The sequence below is a fragment of the Molothrus ater genome, chromosome 4 (genome assembly GCF_012460135.2).
Source record: "Molothrus ater isolate BHLD 08-10-18 breed brown headed cowbird chromosome 4, BPBGC_Mater_1.1, whole genome shotgun sequence".
Lineage (NCBI taxonomy): Eukaryota > Metazoa > Chordata > Aves > Passeriformes > Icteridae > Molothrus > Molothrus ater.
This window is the reverse complement of record NC_050481.2, coordinates 52533868-52550721: the sequence shown is the minus strand read 5'-3', so window position 1 is coordinate 52550721 and position 16854 is coordinate 52533868. Positions and strand designations below refer to the sequence as shown.

General features: G+C 41.9%; 1 protein-coding gene across 5 annotated transcripts in view; it reads left to right on the top strand.

Annotated features, from left to right (window-relative positions):
• The first annotated feature begins 255 nt into the window (after positions 1–255).
• Positions 256–16854, top strand: part of PCDH7 (protocadherin 7) — a 266137-nt gene continuing 249538 nt past the window's right edge. For all 5 annotated transcript variants that reach the window (XM_036381654.2, XM_036381653.2, XM_036381651.2 and 2 more), the window contains exon 1: positions 256–4906. In XM_036381654.2, the coding sequence (XP_036237547.1) occupies positions 1736–4906 (3171 nt within the window). In that variant the 5' untranslated portion in view covers positions 256–1735. The remainder of the gene's footprint in view (positions 4907–16854) is intronic.

Here is a 16854-nt window from a genome sequence, read left to right as displayed (position 1 = left end):
TCCCGCCCTCCCTCTCTCTCTCGCTCTCTCTCTCTCTCTCTCTCTGCTCTCCCTCTTTCTCTCTCTCCCTCTCTTTCTGTGTGTGTGTAGCGCAGGCGGTTCTGCTGCTGCAGCGTCAGGGAAGAGCTACCGAGAGAGGCTTCAGCAGCTCCCTCCACTTTGGGCAAACTTGCTGGTTTACCGCTTCTTCTCCTTCTTTTTTTTTTTTTTTTTTTTTTCTTTCTTTTTTTTTTTTTTTTCCTTACGAGTGGGAAGCTTCTCAATTGCCATTCAACATTTTAATGCACAAGCCGCTCTGCCGTGAAAGCGTCTGATCCACACTTCTCTGAAAGACACAGGAGGGAATACACAATTGCAGATTTCACCCACTGTGGCGGTGCAGATCACAGGAAACAATTGACTGATACAATTTTATTTGCAAATAGAACTCTGTATTTTTTTTTTTAATCGCGTCGCGGCTCTTTTCCCCTCCCCTTTGCCATTCCGCTTTATATGGATGTAATTCAGAATCTGTGTTAATTCACATGGGGGATCCAGTTACATCTTGTTCCGCTCCGGGTATAATTACGAGAGACCAATAATCGCCTTTGGACACATAGTTTTGTTGCTAACCTTTGAACTGAAAGGATCAAGTTCAGATCTGGTTACCTGCATTGGGACGGGAAGGAAGAGGAGAGAGAGAGAGAGAGAGCGAGAGAGAGAGAGACTGCAATCTCATTTGTGAATCGCTCTCAGTGCTGCAGATCCAGATTGCTTTAACACATGCAGTGCAAATGCAGGTAAGGCACACACACAAACTGCGGATGCAAAAACAAACTTGGGACTGTTGTGTGTCTATGTTCTTATCTCCAGCCTTGCAAATTCTGGGCAAACGGCTTCTGCAGTTTCTGTATCGTTGCTTTGTGACTAATGACCTTGCGCAGAGTTGTTAAAAAAAAATCCGCTCCGGAGAAAGAGCTGAACATTTTAAGCGATCTCTGAAGATGGATTTGGGTGCTTTTCTGCCAGCCAAAGGGGATATTCTGTGGACTGCACTGTAATACTCGGGGTTCTCCTATCAGCTGTGCAGCTACCGACATTATTGGGATTTTTTTTTTTTACTTTTTTTTTTTTTTTTTTTTTTTTTAAGAGCTGCCCATTGCTAAGAGGATTTGGAGTTTTCCCGGACCCAAGCCCTTTGAATAAAGCAAATCACAATTTTTTTTCCCCTGTGTGTGCAGAGAGGGGGAAGAATAAAGCTATTGCCTTGGTCGTAAACGGCTGAGAGGGGGAGAGAGAGAGAAAGAGAGAGAGAGAGAGAAAAGAGAGAGTGTGTGAATTGTAGTTAACTCTAGTGTTGAAGACGACGACCTGGGGGGCTTCGAATCGTACAGTACTGCTCCTGCTTTTATTGCAAACCTTGCAAAGTGATTACAGTAAAATCAGAGAGGAGGAGGAGAAGGGGGAGGAGGAGGAAAATCCCATCCTATCTACTGAGATGAATCTTTAAAAAGCAAAATCCACTGTCCCGTGAACTGTAAGTATATCGGAACTGGAAGGCAGGGAGAGCAGCAGAGGAGCCAGCGGCAGGGTTTTGACCACCAATTGCACCAGTCATGAGACAATAAGTTTCCAGAAATAGAAGGATTTTATAATTGATCACCTGGACTCTCAGCCGCACTGTTGCCTTATCAGGGGAGTTTATTGGGGGGCAGGTGGGAGCGAGAGGAGGGCGGGGGGTTTCGGTACGAGGAAGATGAGGAAGATGCGGACCCTCCTTCGCTTTGTGCATTGCTGCTGCTGCTGCTTCTTGCTCCTCCTGCCTCCGCCGCTCTGGGTCAGCCTCGCAGCGGCTAAGCAGCTCCTGAAGTACCGGCTGGCCGAGGAGGGACCCGCCGACATCCGCATCGGCAACGTGGCTTCCGACCTGGGGATCGTGACGGGCTCCGGAGAGGTGACATTCAGCCTGGAGTCGGGCTCCGACTATCTCAAGATCGATAACATGACCGGGGAGCTGAGCACCACAGAGCGGCGCATCGACCGCGAAAAGCTGCCGCAGTGCCAGATGATCTTCGACGAGAACGAGTGCTTCTTGGACTTCGAGGTGTCGGTCATCGGCCCCTCGCAGAGCTGGGTGGACCTCTTCGAAGGCCGGGTCATCATCCTGGACATCAACGACAACACCCCCACCTTCCCTTCCCCCGTCCTCACGCTCACCGTGGAGGAGAACCGGCCCGTGGGGACCCTCTACCTGCTCCCCACCGCCACCGACAGGGACTTCGGCCGCAACGGCATCGAGCGCTACGAGCTGCTGCAGGAGCCCGGCGGGGACGGCGGCCGGCGCGGCGGCGGGGGCGGCTCGGCCGCGGCGGCCCCCGAGAGCGCCCCCTTCCCCGGCGGCAGCAAGCGGCGGCAGGAGGCGGAGGCGGCGGCCCGCAGCAGCGTCTTCGAGCTGCAGGTGGCCGACACCCTGGACGGGGAGAAGCAGCCGCAGCTGATCGTCAAGGGGGCGCTGGACCGGGAGCAGCGGGACTCCTACGAGCTCAGCCTCCGCGTGCGGGACGGCGGCGACCCGGCACGGTCCTCGCAGGCCATCCTGAGGGTGCTGATCACCGACGTGAACGACAACAGCCCCCGCTTCGAGAAGAGCGTCTATGAGGCGGACCTGGCGGAGAACAGCAGCCCTGGGACCCCGATCCTGCAGCTGCGAGCCACCGACCTGGACGTGGGGGTGAACGGGCAGATCGAGTATGTCTTCGGGGCGGCCACCGAGTCCGTCAGGCGCCTACTGCGGCTGGACGAGACCTCGGGCTGGCTCAGCGTCTTGCACCGCATCGACCGGGAGGAGGTGAACCAGCTTCGCTTCACTGTCATGGCCCGAGACCGGGGCCAGCCCCCCAAGACAGACAAGGCCACTGTAGTGCTGAACATCCGGGATGAAAATGACAACGTGCCCACCATCGACATCCGGAAAATTGGGCGCATCCCGCTCCGGGACGGGGTGGCAAGCGTGGCCGAGGATGTGCTGGTGGACACCCCCATTGCCTTGGTGCAGGTGTCAGACAGAGACCAAGGTGAAAATGGTGTGGTGACCTGCACCGTGGTGGGCGATGTGCCCTTCCAGCTCAAACCGGCCAGTGAGGGTGAAGGGGAGCCACAGAATAAGCGCAAGTATTTCCTCCACACCTCGGCCCCTCTGGATTATGAAGCCGTTCGTGACTACAACGTGGTGATTGTGGCTGTGGACTCAGGCAGCCCCAGCTTGTCCAGCAACAACTCATTGCTGGTGCGGGTCGGGGACACTAATGACAACCCTCCCATGTTCAGCCAGGCTGTGCTGGAGGTCTCCTTCCCAGAGAACAACTTGCCTGGTGAGAGGGTGGCCACAGTGGTTGCCACAGATGCGGATAGTGGCAAGAATGCTGAGATCACCTATTCCTTGGAGGCCTCACCCCTCTCCTCAGAGGCACCGGGCAGCATCTTCAGTATTGACCCTGACTCTGGGGATGTGTCGGTGCAGGCAGTGCTGGACCGTGAGCAACGGGACACCTATGAATTTCAGGTGACAGCCCGGGACAAGGGGGTGCCATCGCTGCAGGGCTCCACCACAGTGGTGGTGCGAGTGTCGGACCGCAATGACAACGAGCCACGCTTCATGCAGGATGTGTTCACCTTCTATGTGAAAGAAAACCTGCAGCCCAACAGCCCCGTGGGCATGGTGACTGTGATGGACTTTGACAAGGGCCGCAATGCCGAGCTCAGCCTTTCTATTCAGCCTGGAGATCATGAACAGGCAGCTGGCATCTTCTCCATAGAGAATGACACTGGAACCATTTTCTCCACTGTCTCTTTTGACCGTGAGCAGCAGACCAGCTACACCTTTAAGGTGAAGGCAGTGGATGGGGGAGAGCCACCACGGTCTGCCACAGCAACCGTGTCTCTCTTTGTGATGGATGAGAACGACAATGCACCCACTGTCACCTTCCCCAGCAACAGCTCCTACACTGTGCTGCCACCCTCCAGCAACATGCGCACTGTGGTGGCCACAGTGGTCGCCACTGATGCTGACACAGGTCTCAATGCTGACCTCAACTACAGCATTGTTGGGGGCAACCCCTTCAAACTCTTTGAAATAGACCCGGCCAGTGGTGTGGTGTCACTGGTGGGCAAGTTGGCCCCCAAGCACTATGGCCTGCACCGCCTGGTTGTGCAGGTGAATGACAGTGGGCAGCCCCCCCAGTCCACCACTGCCCTGCTCCATGTCTTTGTCAACGAGAGCCTGTCCAATGCCACTGTGGTGGAGAGCCAGGTGGCTCGCAGCCTTCACACCCCACTGGCCCAGGACATTGCTGGTGATCCCAGCTATGAGCTGAGCAAGCAGAGGCTTAGCATAGTCATTGGCGTGGTGGCTGGCATCATGACCGTCATCCTTCTTATCCTCGTGGTGGTCATGGCCCGCTACTGTCGATCCAAGGGCAAGCATGGCTACGAGGCCGGCAAGAAGGACCATGAGGATTTCTTCACCCCCCAGCAGCACGACAAGGCCAAGAAGCCCAAGAAGGACAAGAAAGGCAAGAAGGGCAAGCAGCCCCTCTACAGCAGCATTGTTACTGTCGAGGCTTCCAAGCCCAATGGGCAGCGCTACGACAGCGTGAACGAGAAGCTCTCGGACAGCCCTGGCATGGGCCGATATCGCTCGGTCAATGGTGGCCCAGGCAGCCCTGACCTGGCCAGGCACTACAAGTCGAGCTCACCTCTGCCCACGGTCCAGCTGCACCCACAGTCCCCCACTGCTGGCAAAAAGCACCAGGCCGTGCAGGACCTGCCCCCAGCAAACACCTTCGTGGGCGCTGGCGACAACATCTCCATCGGCTCGGACCATTGCTCCGAGTACAGCTGCCAGGCCAGCAGCAAGTACAGCAAGCAGGTAAGAGCGCCGCACCCCGCGGGCCCCAGCACGCAGACACACGCACACAGAGCGGGCGAGGGAGCCAGGATGCGCGTTCCCCCCGCCTCCCGCCCTGGCACAGGCACACACCCCGTCCAGCTTCAGTGACCCGTTCAGTCTGGTGCCCCCGCCCCCTCGCTCCAGGCAGGCAGTCAGGGGCACAGACCAACACACAGCACGAAGGAAGGACAGTCAGACATCTTTATTGCTATTACTATAATTTTTATCATTGTCCCCGCTTATCAGATCCGGCAGCCGACCAGCCCGTCCGTGCAGCCGGCGCTGCCCCGCCGCAGGCGCAGCGGCAGCCGGCCGCGGGGGCCGGGCTCTGTCGCCAGTCCCGACAGCGAGCTGTAAGGCAGCCTGAGATGCCTTTATCAGCCAAGAGCCCGGAGGCCAAACCCGGCGGTTTTGGGGGGGTCGAGGGGAGATCAGGACCCCCCACCAGGCGGAGCCGCCATCCCCCTCCCGTTCCCCGGCCCCGCCTCCATCAGCCTGTCCCGGCGCTTCCCCCACCGAGATGCTTTCGCAGCCTTAGGGATGTGTCAGCTCCGGCTGAGGAGGAAAGTTTCGCCTCGGCAGCCAGTTGTTTCGGGGAAAGGGGGGTGCTGCCTGCCTGACGCTTCCTAAAGCTGTGGGTGAGAGTGGATTTGCAGCCGCAGCGCTGAAGCGTTAATGGCTGTAATTTTACCGGGTCTTTCATTAGGACCAAAAGGTTTAAATAATCTACACAGCCTATCTGCGCTCTAATTTACACCACAGAGATTTGCACTCATTGCAGCAGTTGCTCTGAATACACATAAGCGTTAGTTTAGAGTCGCACCTCAGTATATGTTCTCATTGCTTTTTTTTTTATGCCCCTCTTGCCTACCTCGTGAATTTTCATTCACGCCGAGAGGCCCTAATTTGCTCGCCCAGCTGCTGTTTGTAGTCGTGAGACCTCTCGGAGCGAAATGTGCCTTCAGGGGTGCCACGAGTGGCTGGCTCTGGTCTCGGCTGTGTTGCCAGGGCTCGGTTCAGTGAAGCTCCGATTGCCTAAAACTGGTGATGGTAGGGACAGTCTTTACAGTCCTTGAAATAAGATAGGGATAGCACAGAGGGGAATCAAGCTCCTAAGTGAAGGCTTCCGTTTATTTTATAAGACGCTTATGTACCCTGAACAGAGGTCCCTCGTTTTTGGGGGAGTACTTTTTGGGTGATAGTACGTGTAAGATAACATCCTGAACGTTTTCTCAACTGCAATGCACATTACACAGGAAGCTAGAGGCAAGTGAATGCTGATTCATGTAACTACACATCCAAGTCTGGAACAGGGAAATTCTGACTAGTTTGACAAAAATGCTTTCTTTTCCACTTATTAACATGCAAATATGGTACACGATGACATTTTTTTATACTTTGAAATGTTTGCTGGTTTACTAAAACTGAGGTTTTACAAGTGTTGCCAGTATTTGCACTCTGCTCAGAAATACTTCAAATATAGTAGCATAAACCTAATTGTGTAAGCCACCCCGTCCAATCTTTCAGGTCACCAAAATAGTGTGATTGTAATATCTACCAGTGCCTTTGTATATGTGGCTATGAAAGTGCTACAGACTTATAGAACGTTTGACACAGAAGTTTCTGTGTGACACATTTCATTAGTGTTGTCCTAGAGAGTACATCACAATTTCAGTTTGAGAATAGTCTGTATAAAATACAAATTACTAAATTCTTTATCTTTCATCTCCTAAGGTTTATTAAGCACAGAGTAGATGATGCCATTTTAGCAAACACTGGAATAAAAGTAGCAGTGGAATAAATGCTAATCACCTATCACTTCTTTATTGATACTTCAATTCATCTAAACATAAGGATTATAATCTGCTAAAGTGTAGTTTAATTTCAGTGTAAAAGAATGATTTGCACTCTAAGAGTAGGAAAGGTAAAGGAATACTCATTACAAATTTCTGTTTTGCTTGATAAAAAACCCTCAAACTTGTTTAAGATTATAATACAGTAATATATTTTGAATTACTTAATATATTCCAAGGATTTCTTTTGATATAAAATATATGAGAAAACTTAGTAGAAGAAAATGGTTTTATTGCACTTTTACAAAGCAGTGCATCTTGAATTGCTCCATTACCTGTTTGCTGCAAAGCAGTTTCTCAGTGTTGATAGTTCTCTTGTGTTAAATATTTAGCCTGTTAGGAATGTTCACTTATTCAAGTAGTTTATAGCCAGTATTCTAATGTCTTATCTATTTATTTTTAAATATGTAGAGAGTATTTTCACACTTGTAAAGCATGCAAATAAATTGGAAATTGTCCAAGAAAACAGTAAAGGTAGTGTTAAATAACAGACTTTATGGGAGAGTCTATCAGTCACAAACCCTCTGTTTCCACTTTCCTATGTGTACTTGCCAGATTGTTGCTGAGTGACATTTGTATACTTTTGCTCATTTTACATAGTACTGAAGACATTAAGACTTACTTGCATAAACAATAAATAAAATGTACAGTTTTCACATCTCAAGTATTGACAGTGCAGTATTTCTCAGTTTAGCAGGCAAAACACCTGAGGATTTTTAACACCCAAACCACGTGGAGCTCTTGTTCAGCACAATTGTTTAGAGAGAAATGTGAAGCAGATGCAGATAAAGGGTTCTGATGGGGTGTATATCAGATTGTTTCATAGTTCTGCTGTACCTGTGGAACAGAACCAGTAGCATAATGGTATGACTGTGGTAGGGAGACTACTTGAAACCTCTGAGACTGCCTTTATTTACTCATTGTCAGTTCCCTTGTTCTAAGTAGACATTAGAGAGTGTATAAAATTTTAGAACAAATAAGTGGACACAGCAGAACATACCTGCTCTAAGTTACTGGAGATGAGAGTGATGCTAATTACCCATTAGTGTAATTAGAACTGGTAACTGATACTTTCCTATAACTACAATACAGCAGTCAGGAATAAAGTCTCTACTTACATGACCGACTGGTGTACCCCAGGGGACACAGGTTGTTTTCATTCCCATGATTTGATACTTAATTTTAAAGATGTTGAATTGAATTCTTATATGAGTTTCAAAATACATCATGTTTGATACAGGACATTATAAAATAACTTAATTGGAGAAAACTGCAAACAATTTGTAACTCTCCTTCCGACATCCTGTCTTTTATATAAAGTTTAAAACAAAATTCTGTATTCAGTAGACTTCTGACATTTCACAGTCACTATTTGTAGGAGATCTTTAACAAGTTTAACTCTTATCCTTGTCTTACTTAGCATGGTATTACTCTGAAATATTCTTTTAGCCTCTCACTTTTCAATTCTCTCCTTTTCAGTAAAGCACTACAAATGTCTAAAACACTTAGCATTCCACAGGTCTTAATCACTTGCCAAAAGTTAAAGCTGCACAGAAGTGTTTTACTGAATGTGGATAAGTTTAAATGTTTTTCTGGATCATGGATTTAAAATTTGAAACCTCCAGGTGCTGCACATTGCCTGTGAGGAGCCTGGATACTGGGATTTCCAGCAAAGACAGCCAAAGATAATGAAAGCTCAGTGCCTAAGGAGAATCACTTAACAGCTTGGAGAGCTACATACTTAATCATAGATCTCATAATGAATTTTAATTGTAAATACTTGTTTATTTTCTCTTTTAGTTACAGATATATTTTTGTAATATATACTTCACCTCTTTGTCTCACAGTGTCATATAAGCAGTTTTATTTCAGTGAAAATTTTGATCATGAATCCACATGTTACTAATCACTCTTTGAAGAAAGGCCTTTTAAACTCTTTATATGTTTATGCTTCTTGGCCATCATCTTATCTCAGTTTCTTTTTTATTTGCTTTACTAAGAAATTATTATTGGCTCTTTAAAACACTTCAGTTATAATGCTGAGGGGATTTTTGCTTCTTTTTTTTTAGGAGATATTGGTCACTATAGGTGGAACTTATAGAAACAGTAAAGGAATTCCTGCACAGAATTATTTCTGTACTTCAGATATTGGCTTTTTAGCCTCTGTAATTCTTTGTGAAAAATCCCAATGCCTTTTCTCATTGAAAATGTACTGTTTCATGAAGAAAATGTTTATCAAACCAGTGTGCTGACACTCCAATCAAAATTATTTGCATTTTCTGTAAAGTCTTACTTTCCTGAAAGTGAAATACACAGAAATTATTTGCTGGAAAAAAATCCTTGTTCAGTAGCCAGTTAATTTATTTAATAAAATTTCAAACATTAATCAGTCTGCTGCAATATTGCAGAAGCATTTTGACTCATTGGTTATCATGTATGTCAATCTATAAACTAAATGGATCAATTTCCTCATAAACATGCACATATACCCAGCAGCCCTAATAGGACCCCAAATTCACCCATTAAGGAGGCAATCAGTTTAGCCATACAGGAGGGCATCATCTTTCCTCTTGTTTATGTACAGACACACACACACACTGAGGCTTATCTCAAAGGCTATTTTTTATATTCCCAAACACCTCTAAAGAATAATTTTTTTCACAACTTTAAGCTAAGCAAATACACTACAGTATAATAATAATAAAAATAGCAATGTTATTGTGGCACTAAGTCCCATGTCAAAAAAAAGAGAACATTTTTATTGAGTAGAAACATTTATATTGGTGACTTTTTTCATACATTTAACTTTCATACTATTTTGTGAAAAATGTACAGAAGTATTTTCAATTTTCTGTTCTCATTTTGCATTATGTTAAATATTTTACAATTAGTTTTTAAAAGTGACCCACATTTCACCTTCAGTAGCAAATTATGATGAGAGAGGGGCTAATTAAACATGAAATGGATGTATCATTGATGCTTTAATTATCTTTATTTAACAGAAAGTGTTCCACTGATAAGTGCAGCTTTTATTTTTTTTCCTCTCCAGTAAAATCATCTTGTACAGTGCACAAATGACTAAGTTACCACTGAATCATTCTGCACTCCCAGGAGATGTACAGAGCCAAAAGGGACAGGATCTGAGTAAAGGAGGATACATGCTCTGAATAAGTAAAGAACTGTACTATTATAGGCAAAGGGTAGCAAGAAACATCTTTAAAAGGATAGAACCTGATTTATCAACTCAGACAGCTCTCTGGCATTATACATAGAGAACTTGGGTTATAACCATGGTTAGCAGCTTTACTATTGCTGTCAGTCTTTATGTTTCTGAGTGTGTTTCTTCCTCTTTCTCTCTCTGTTGTTTTTTTAAGTTTTTGTTTAGTTATCTGTTTTTCTAGTATTTGGGATAGTTGCTAGTTTGACCATCAGTACAGCTTTGTTTCATCTGTATAGCTTCAGACTCATTTTCCTTTAAGTATTTTCTTTCAAAAGTTTAAGAAGGTTTATGTACTTAGTAATATGCTAGGCTACTTTGACATATAAAACTAATCAATTTGGTTTTGCATTAAAATATAAAAGAAAATCAACAAACTTCAGAGGTAGTTAGCATTATAAGTCAACTAAATCCTTGACAAGAACTCTGAACTCTTCACTATAATTGCAAAACATTTTAGTACTTAATTACTAATCTTAACAAGATTAACATAATTTTGACTATATATATAGGGAATATTGATAGAAGCATATAGGCAATCCAGTACAGTATTTAACAGGAAGATTTTCTCAGCAAGTCTGCTTCTAACAGACATTTAGAAGCTGTTAAAGCTGCAAAATATACTTTTTTCAGTCTTAGGCCATATTACGTGAAATATGTTCCATGTAATTTATGTTTATATTTCTCCATTTAAAAAAAATACCTTTTTAGATGGTTTTATTTCAGCATGTGTTGAGAATATGGTATTTTTCTGTTTTTCTTCCTTGATTTTTCTTTCCTGGAAGAGTAAATTTGTTTTCTGTTATCAGATTTTAGACTTTTGTAGCATAGACTATACATTCATTTTAATCAATAATTGAAATTACAAACATAGACCAACAGCTACAATCAAGGACCAAAAAATCTTTTAAATTATTGTTGTTTTTTGTATATAAATTTGTATTATTTTAATTTTTAATTAAGTTTATAAAAGAAAATTGTGGCATGCATAAAGGTATATTTCAAGCTACGACTAATTTACTGTTTTTCATATATTTCAGGAAATAGACTTCCCAAGGTCACTTGTATTTTGTTGTTGTGGATGACAAAATATCACAGTAATGCTGTAGTAACTAGGATTAGTGGGGCTTCTGAAATGGGTGACAAGAATCAGAATGGAATAAGACCAGAATAATCCATAGGAGATTTCAAACTTTTTAATTTCTTATTTTAATGCAATTTCCTCTAAAAATATTTAACTGAGAGCAGGTCATGAACACACAAGTAAAATCTCAAAATGTGATTATACTGAAGTATGAGTTAGTCAGGTTCCTGAATTAAGTCAGTGATACACACTGAAGTTGTCCAACTCTGTGGAGATGTGCTTAGCATGAGTCATTTGCTCACTCTTATGTGGCCATTTTCACTGACAAGAGATCTAAAATTAAAATTAAGAACAACTTTTGAAGGTATTAAAAACCCAAGGGATTAGCTGTATATATAGCACATACAAGCAGTGTGGAGGAATGATTTATTATTACTTTTTGTGAAAGGAGAATATAGAAAAACTTTGGGTTTAGAAGTTTGAACAAAAACAATGTTCTGGCCTCATTTAAAACTGTGTAAAAGTGATGTAACTTTTTTATTGTTTATACCAGTAAAAAAAATTCCTCTCATTTAGGCAAAAAGCTGCTTTGAAATCTTTAGTTTATAAAATGATGCAGCATAACCCCAAAAGATCAGTTTTACTCAGAGTGGATCATAAACAGCATAAATATTAGAAGTTGAAGAAAACCATTATCTTTTTCTTTCAAAACCTAATTTACCTTATTAACTACTAAAAAGAGTGAGTATACTTTTTAAAGGCAAACATTTTTCTGTTGAATGAGATTTTGCTACAGATTTAATGTTCTAGTTTGTAACTGAATTAAATGAATGTGTCCTTGCAAGTAGCATTCTTGCAGTATTAGGAAGCAATAAAATTGGCATTTACCACTGTTTGATAAAAGGTCTTTTATTATCTACAGATAATTATGGATAATGTAAAGTTAGTGTTTTAAGGCTAGGTACAGAAGGTAGGAATTAGCTGATGCTGAAAATTGCTCATAGATAGAACCAGAATACAGAAATACTGATTCCACCTGCCAAAAGTTCAGACACAATATTATCTTGCAGTCATGTGTAAACAAATTCCTTTATGGTACCCCTTTTAAGTAAAAGAAAATTGCCACCTGACAGCATAAAAATTCCTGAATTTTGAATGATTGTGTGATTATTGTGAAGAATCTGCCATAAACTCCATTCAAATTAGATTCTTGACTGGTCGTGTGGCCAGGAAATGTATTGTGTGTTATGTGTCAAATGTTTTGTCTGTTGTAACACTTCTAAAAGAGAAATGGGAGGGGGTGCTGTACTTTATTCTGTCTATCCATGTATAAATATCAAGGTCTCTTCAGCCCTTGAGCAGTGTAAAATATGACAAGTAGCCCCTACTTCCTTTGGATACCAAATCTTGAGAGTCAGAATTACTTTAACACAGAGACTTATCCTTCGGTAAAAAAATAGACCCTTCACCAGGACAATGCATTTAAAGAGACACAATCTGGGGTAGAATTATGTTTCTGACTTCAGTGTTGTGCTGGCAAATGAACTAAAGGAAGTTATGGAGACTGTCATGATATTCTGGTTATGGTTCAGCTATCTGAGGGTGAGCATCCTGATGTCAGCTTAGGTAGCTGAAAGTTCCTGTGCTGTCTGCACAGAGCTGCACGCACAGGGTGCATGATGCAAGACTTGAGTGTCTTCTGTGACTCTTCTGTAGCTGCAGCTCAAGGCCAAACAAAAAACCAATCACTAAATCCTTTGGTTTACTTAAAGGAACAATGTTTGAAATAGAATTAAGCACTCTGTGCGTGTGGTGCACTTTGGCAGGGCTGAAAATTATTTTTGCTGTGAGAACTTCAGCACAGTTTTCAAATGTGTGTGCCATACATGTGCCAATTAATAGAACAGAATCTGCATGTGCAGACACCTGATTACATATAAGCAATAAACTGAATTTTCATTCATTGTCAGACCTCTCAGGTTGATGTTTATCTCAGGTGAAACTACAGGTAATGCCTCTAAAGTCAATCAAATTTAGCTAGTATTAATGGCAGTGAATTGTGTCAGGTGTTGTAATATTCAGAAAATGCTTCATATTAGAATAAAATATAGATAGAGAGCACCAATTTATCAGTTTGGATGTTAATCCCCTGCATTTAAGTTATCAACATGTATATAAGTATCATTTGCAAATTAACAGAGTAGGTTTTCATCATGTATTACATCCAAATCTAAAGTTATCTTTCTAAAAGGGTCTGGAAATGATGTGGCTTTAATGACACTTCAAAAAAGTAAGATTTTAGTATTGACTACATTCTTGCTTAAACTAATGATACACCAAGTATACATATGTCAAGCTACCTTTTTTGGTCCACAGACAGGTCATGGTGTTTGTTCATGGAGCTGTGTGTTACCTCTTGGAGGCATATTTACAAGAAAGGCTTGGCCTAAAAGTACCCCAGCAACTTTATAATGCAAAATGTTGTTTTGGATGAAATCTGGCCATTTGCTTGGGAAAATCTGCTTGGTTTATTGCAAGCCCCATTTAAAACACTATATTGTACAAGAGAAAATACTTCTGTAGTTTGCAGTCCTTGTAAAGGTGAAAGACAAGAGTGGAAATACAGATAATAAACCAACAGAAAGCAAAAGCATTAGGTCATCTGCTCCTAATATTTTCACAGTGATATTTTAAGTCCCTATTTTGCACTTTTGCTATTCAGAACTTTTACAGTCTTGGTGGTTTTAACATACTTCTGATCATGTCATACCTGCTTTAAGGTGGGTTACATTGCCTTAAAATTTGAGTAATGAAATAGTTAATCAGTTTCCTTATCTCCATCCATGTATTCCAAATTGGTTATAATGACATAACCTGTGCCTTGTGTGATAGTGAGAGAGGATATCCATCATTCTGCTGGATTAGAGAAGTGTTATTTTCAGTGAGCATGCAATTATATTCCAATTGCAGTACAAGTTTACAGAAGGACAGTAATTGATTTACTTGAAAGAGAAATATTTGTTGAATTTTCAAGTAATGTTGTGAGTTTTTATATGGAGGGAATAATTGCACTGGAAACTAGAAGTATCTACTTAACAGGGCACTACATGCTCAGCCCAGATCTTGGGTAAGATCTGTCACACTTTAGTGGATTTAGAAAATCACTCAGATGATTCCTCTGACTATATGCTAAATGTTTTACTTTTCTTTCTGTAATATAAGGGACTAAATTTTAATCATATACAGAAAAATTCCATTAAATTTAATTTTATTTTAATGGAATTTTTCTGAATATGAGTAAAATTCAGCTATTTCTAGAGCAGATGTCAATTCTGATGAGTAAAAGTGACAGCAGGGTGAAACAGAGCAGAACCTGTTTCCATAGAGTCTTTAAAATATGAGTGATTTTCCAAGGAATTGCAACACAAAGTCTGGGTCATGTATTTTGCTCAATTTGTTACTAGATGCATATGCAAGAAAAGAGTATGACATATCTGAACTAACTACAGTGCAGATGTGAGTAGTACTCATAGCCTGGCAGAACTACCACCGAGGCACAGTGGGGGCTTTGCAGCATATGGGTTTGTGTAACGGGTGGGTTCACCCAATAGGTTCAGTAACTGGCAGACCCTTGAGCAGACAGGAATTCACTAGGGCTTGGTGCACCACAGCAATTCATTCTCTTTAAATTCACCAGGTTCACAGGTAGAAATGATAGGTATACTACTAAAATACTTGCTACTTGTGGTGTTTTTCTGTGCTTTTGTACAAGAATTAAAAAAAATACATAAGACAGCTTTAGTTTAGAAGTAAAGGGAACTTGTGCAAGTGTTTACAAAATGGCTTGCATTTGCCATCCGGTGTTTTGCAGAGATCACTGCATGCTTATATAATTTATCCTTTTTTGTGCAACTTTGGGTCTTTAAATAATTATCTATAGTGTTGCTGGTATTCTGGATCTTTCTGTTTGTTCTTTAATGCAGATGAGTAACAGTGTGAAATCCCTCTGTCCAGCATAAATTAGGAATATTTTGTTTTCATTATATTGCAAAATGTTTTATCAGTTGTGGTCTCATGTTCAAGGAGACTGGCTGATGCTTTATTCAGTTGGCCCTTCAGAAGCTGATGAAAGAATTGAAAATTTATCTTGGACTTTCTAATACTGCCCATTAGTGCACCTTTCTAGGAACGTTGAATGCTAAATTTATGCATTTTTTCTATACTACTTCTTAATTAAATATATGAAGGGACTGAACTCTTTAAATTATATGGTAAACTTCCTGGAGAATTAATGTTACAGAAATATGAAAGGTCTGGCTAAAGCATCACTCTACCAAATATTTCTAAAAGACTTTATATATTTATAAGACTTCATGATCTACTATTGATGCAAATTACTAAGGATAAAAGAAAATCCATCTGTTATCAAAGAAAAAAATAAATTAAATAAGTCCAAGGATTTGAAAGACTTAGCATTAAGGACTAAGTATTCATACTTTGTGATGGGTTTATAGTAATTGACAGTAGAAAAGACTTCCTTTTAGCATTTACAATGTGGGTTATTTTTCTTTAAACCAAAGAAAATGACTTTGCCATAAAAGCTTCTCATGTAACATATCCTGTCTCATTTCATAATTTCCTATCCTTCATTGAAATGTCTCAATTAAAATACGGCCTACACCATTTCATGTTGTGTTGGGCATTACTAGCTTTATTATTACCCTTACATTTAATCAAATGGTCAGTAGCTAAATAAATAGCATTTCATCAAGAGCTGTTGCTTTTCAATCAGCTAGGAAAAAGATTACAGGCCTGAGCACAGATCTAAGGCTAGTGTCTCCAATCTGCAACTAATTGTGCACTGATAATAGCACTGCCCACAGGCAAATCTTACTCGCTGTCCTGATCTATGATAGATTTTTCTGAATGTTAATATTACATCAGATGGAGTAATTTTGTTGCAGTTGCCATATTTAACCTTTCCTTTTTAACTGAAAATATATATTGTTTGGAGACACTACCTTCATGCTTAATTTCTGGAAAGAAATGCGTAAAAAGAAATCTCAAGGGAAACATTATAGCCGTGCTTTTTCCTTTAGCTTCTCCTCTTAAAACAGTTTCTTCTTTAGAAGATAAAGTACTGCTGATACTTAAAGAAGTACTTACATGTAACATTATTCTGTGGCTTATGTGAGGGATTGAGGACCATGTTTTACAAACTGCAGCAGGAAGCAGTGCTTCACTCTCCCCTGGTGTGGATGGACTAGCTGTTGAGGGTGTGGGTCCCAGAGTTCTCTCTGGATCAACTGCAGATCACATAGTAACTGCATATAGCAGATGTGCAGATTACATCATTAAGACATTATAAATATTCACATTTTTCCAGTGTGAAGTTGATGAGGGTGATTAAACACACAGCAGACCCAGTACTGTACCAAGACTCCATCATTTCAGGTGCATCACAAATTCAGATCGCACTGCAAAAGCTGCTGTTAAACACAGAGGGTGGAATAGCAAATACTGCCTGTAGTCAGCACATTATAGTGTTCTGGAAGAAAACTGTCTTCTGGGCTGTGTACATTGTTCTTGTGAAATGATTCCAACAGTTTCAAATCTTTCTTTTCACCTTGCTAGTTATAGAAACAGCTCTTCACTTTTTTCTCTAAAGCAAGTGGGAATTGTTCACTGTCACAAATAATAAATAACAAGAGTACCCGATCTGCAGAGCATGGGAGTGATAAAAACACATGCTTATGAGTGCTTGAGATTTCAC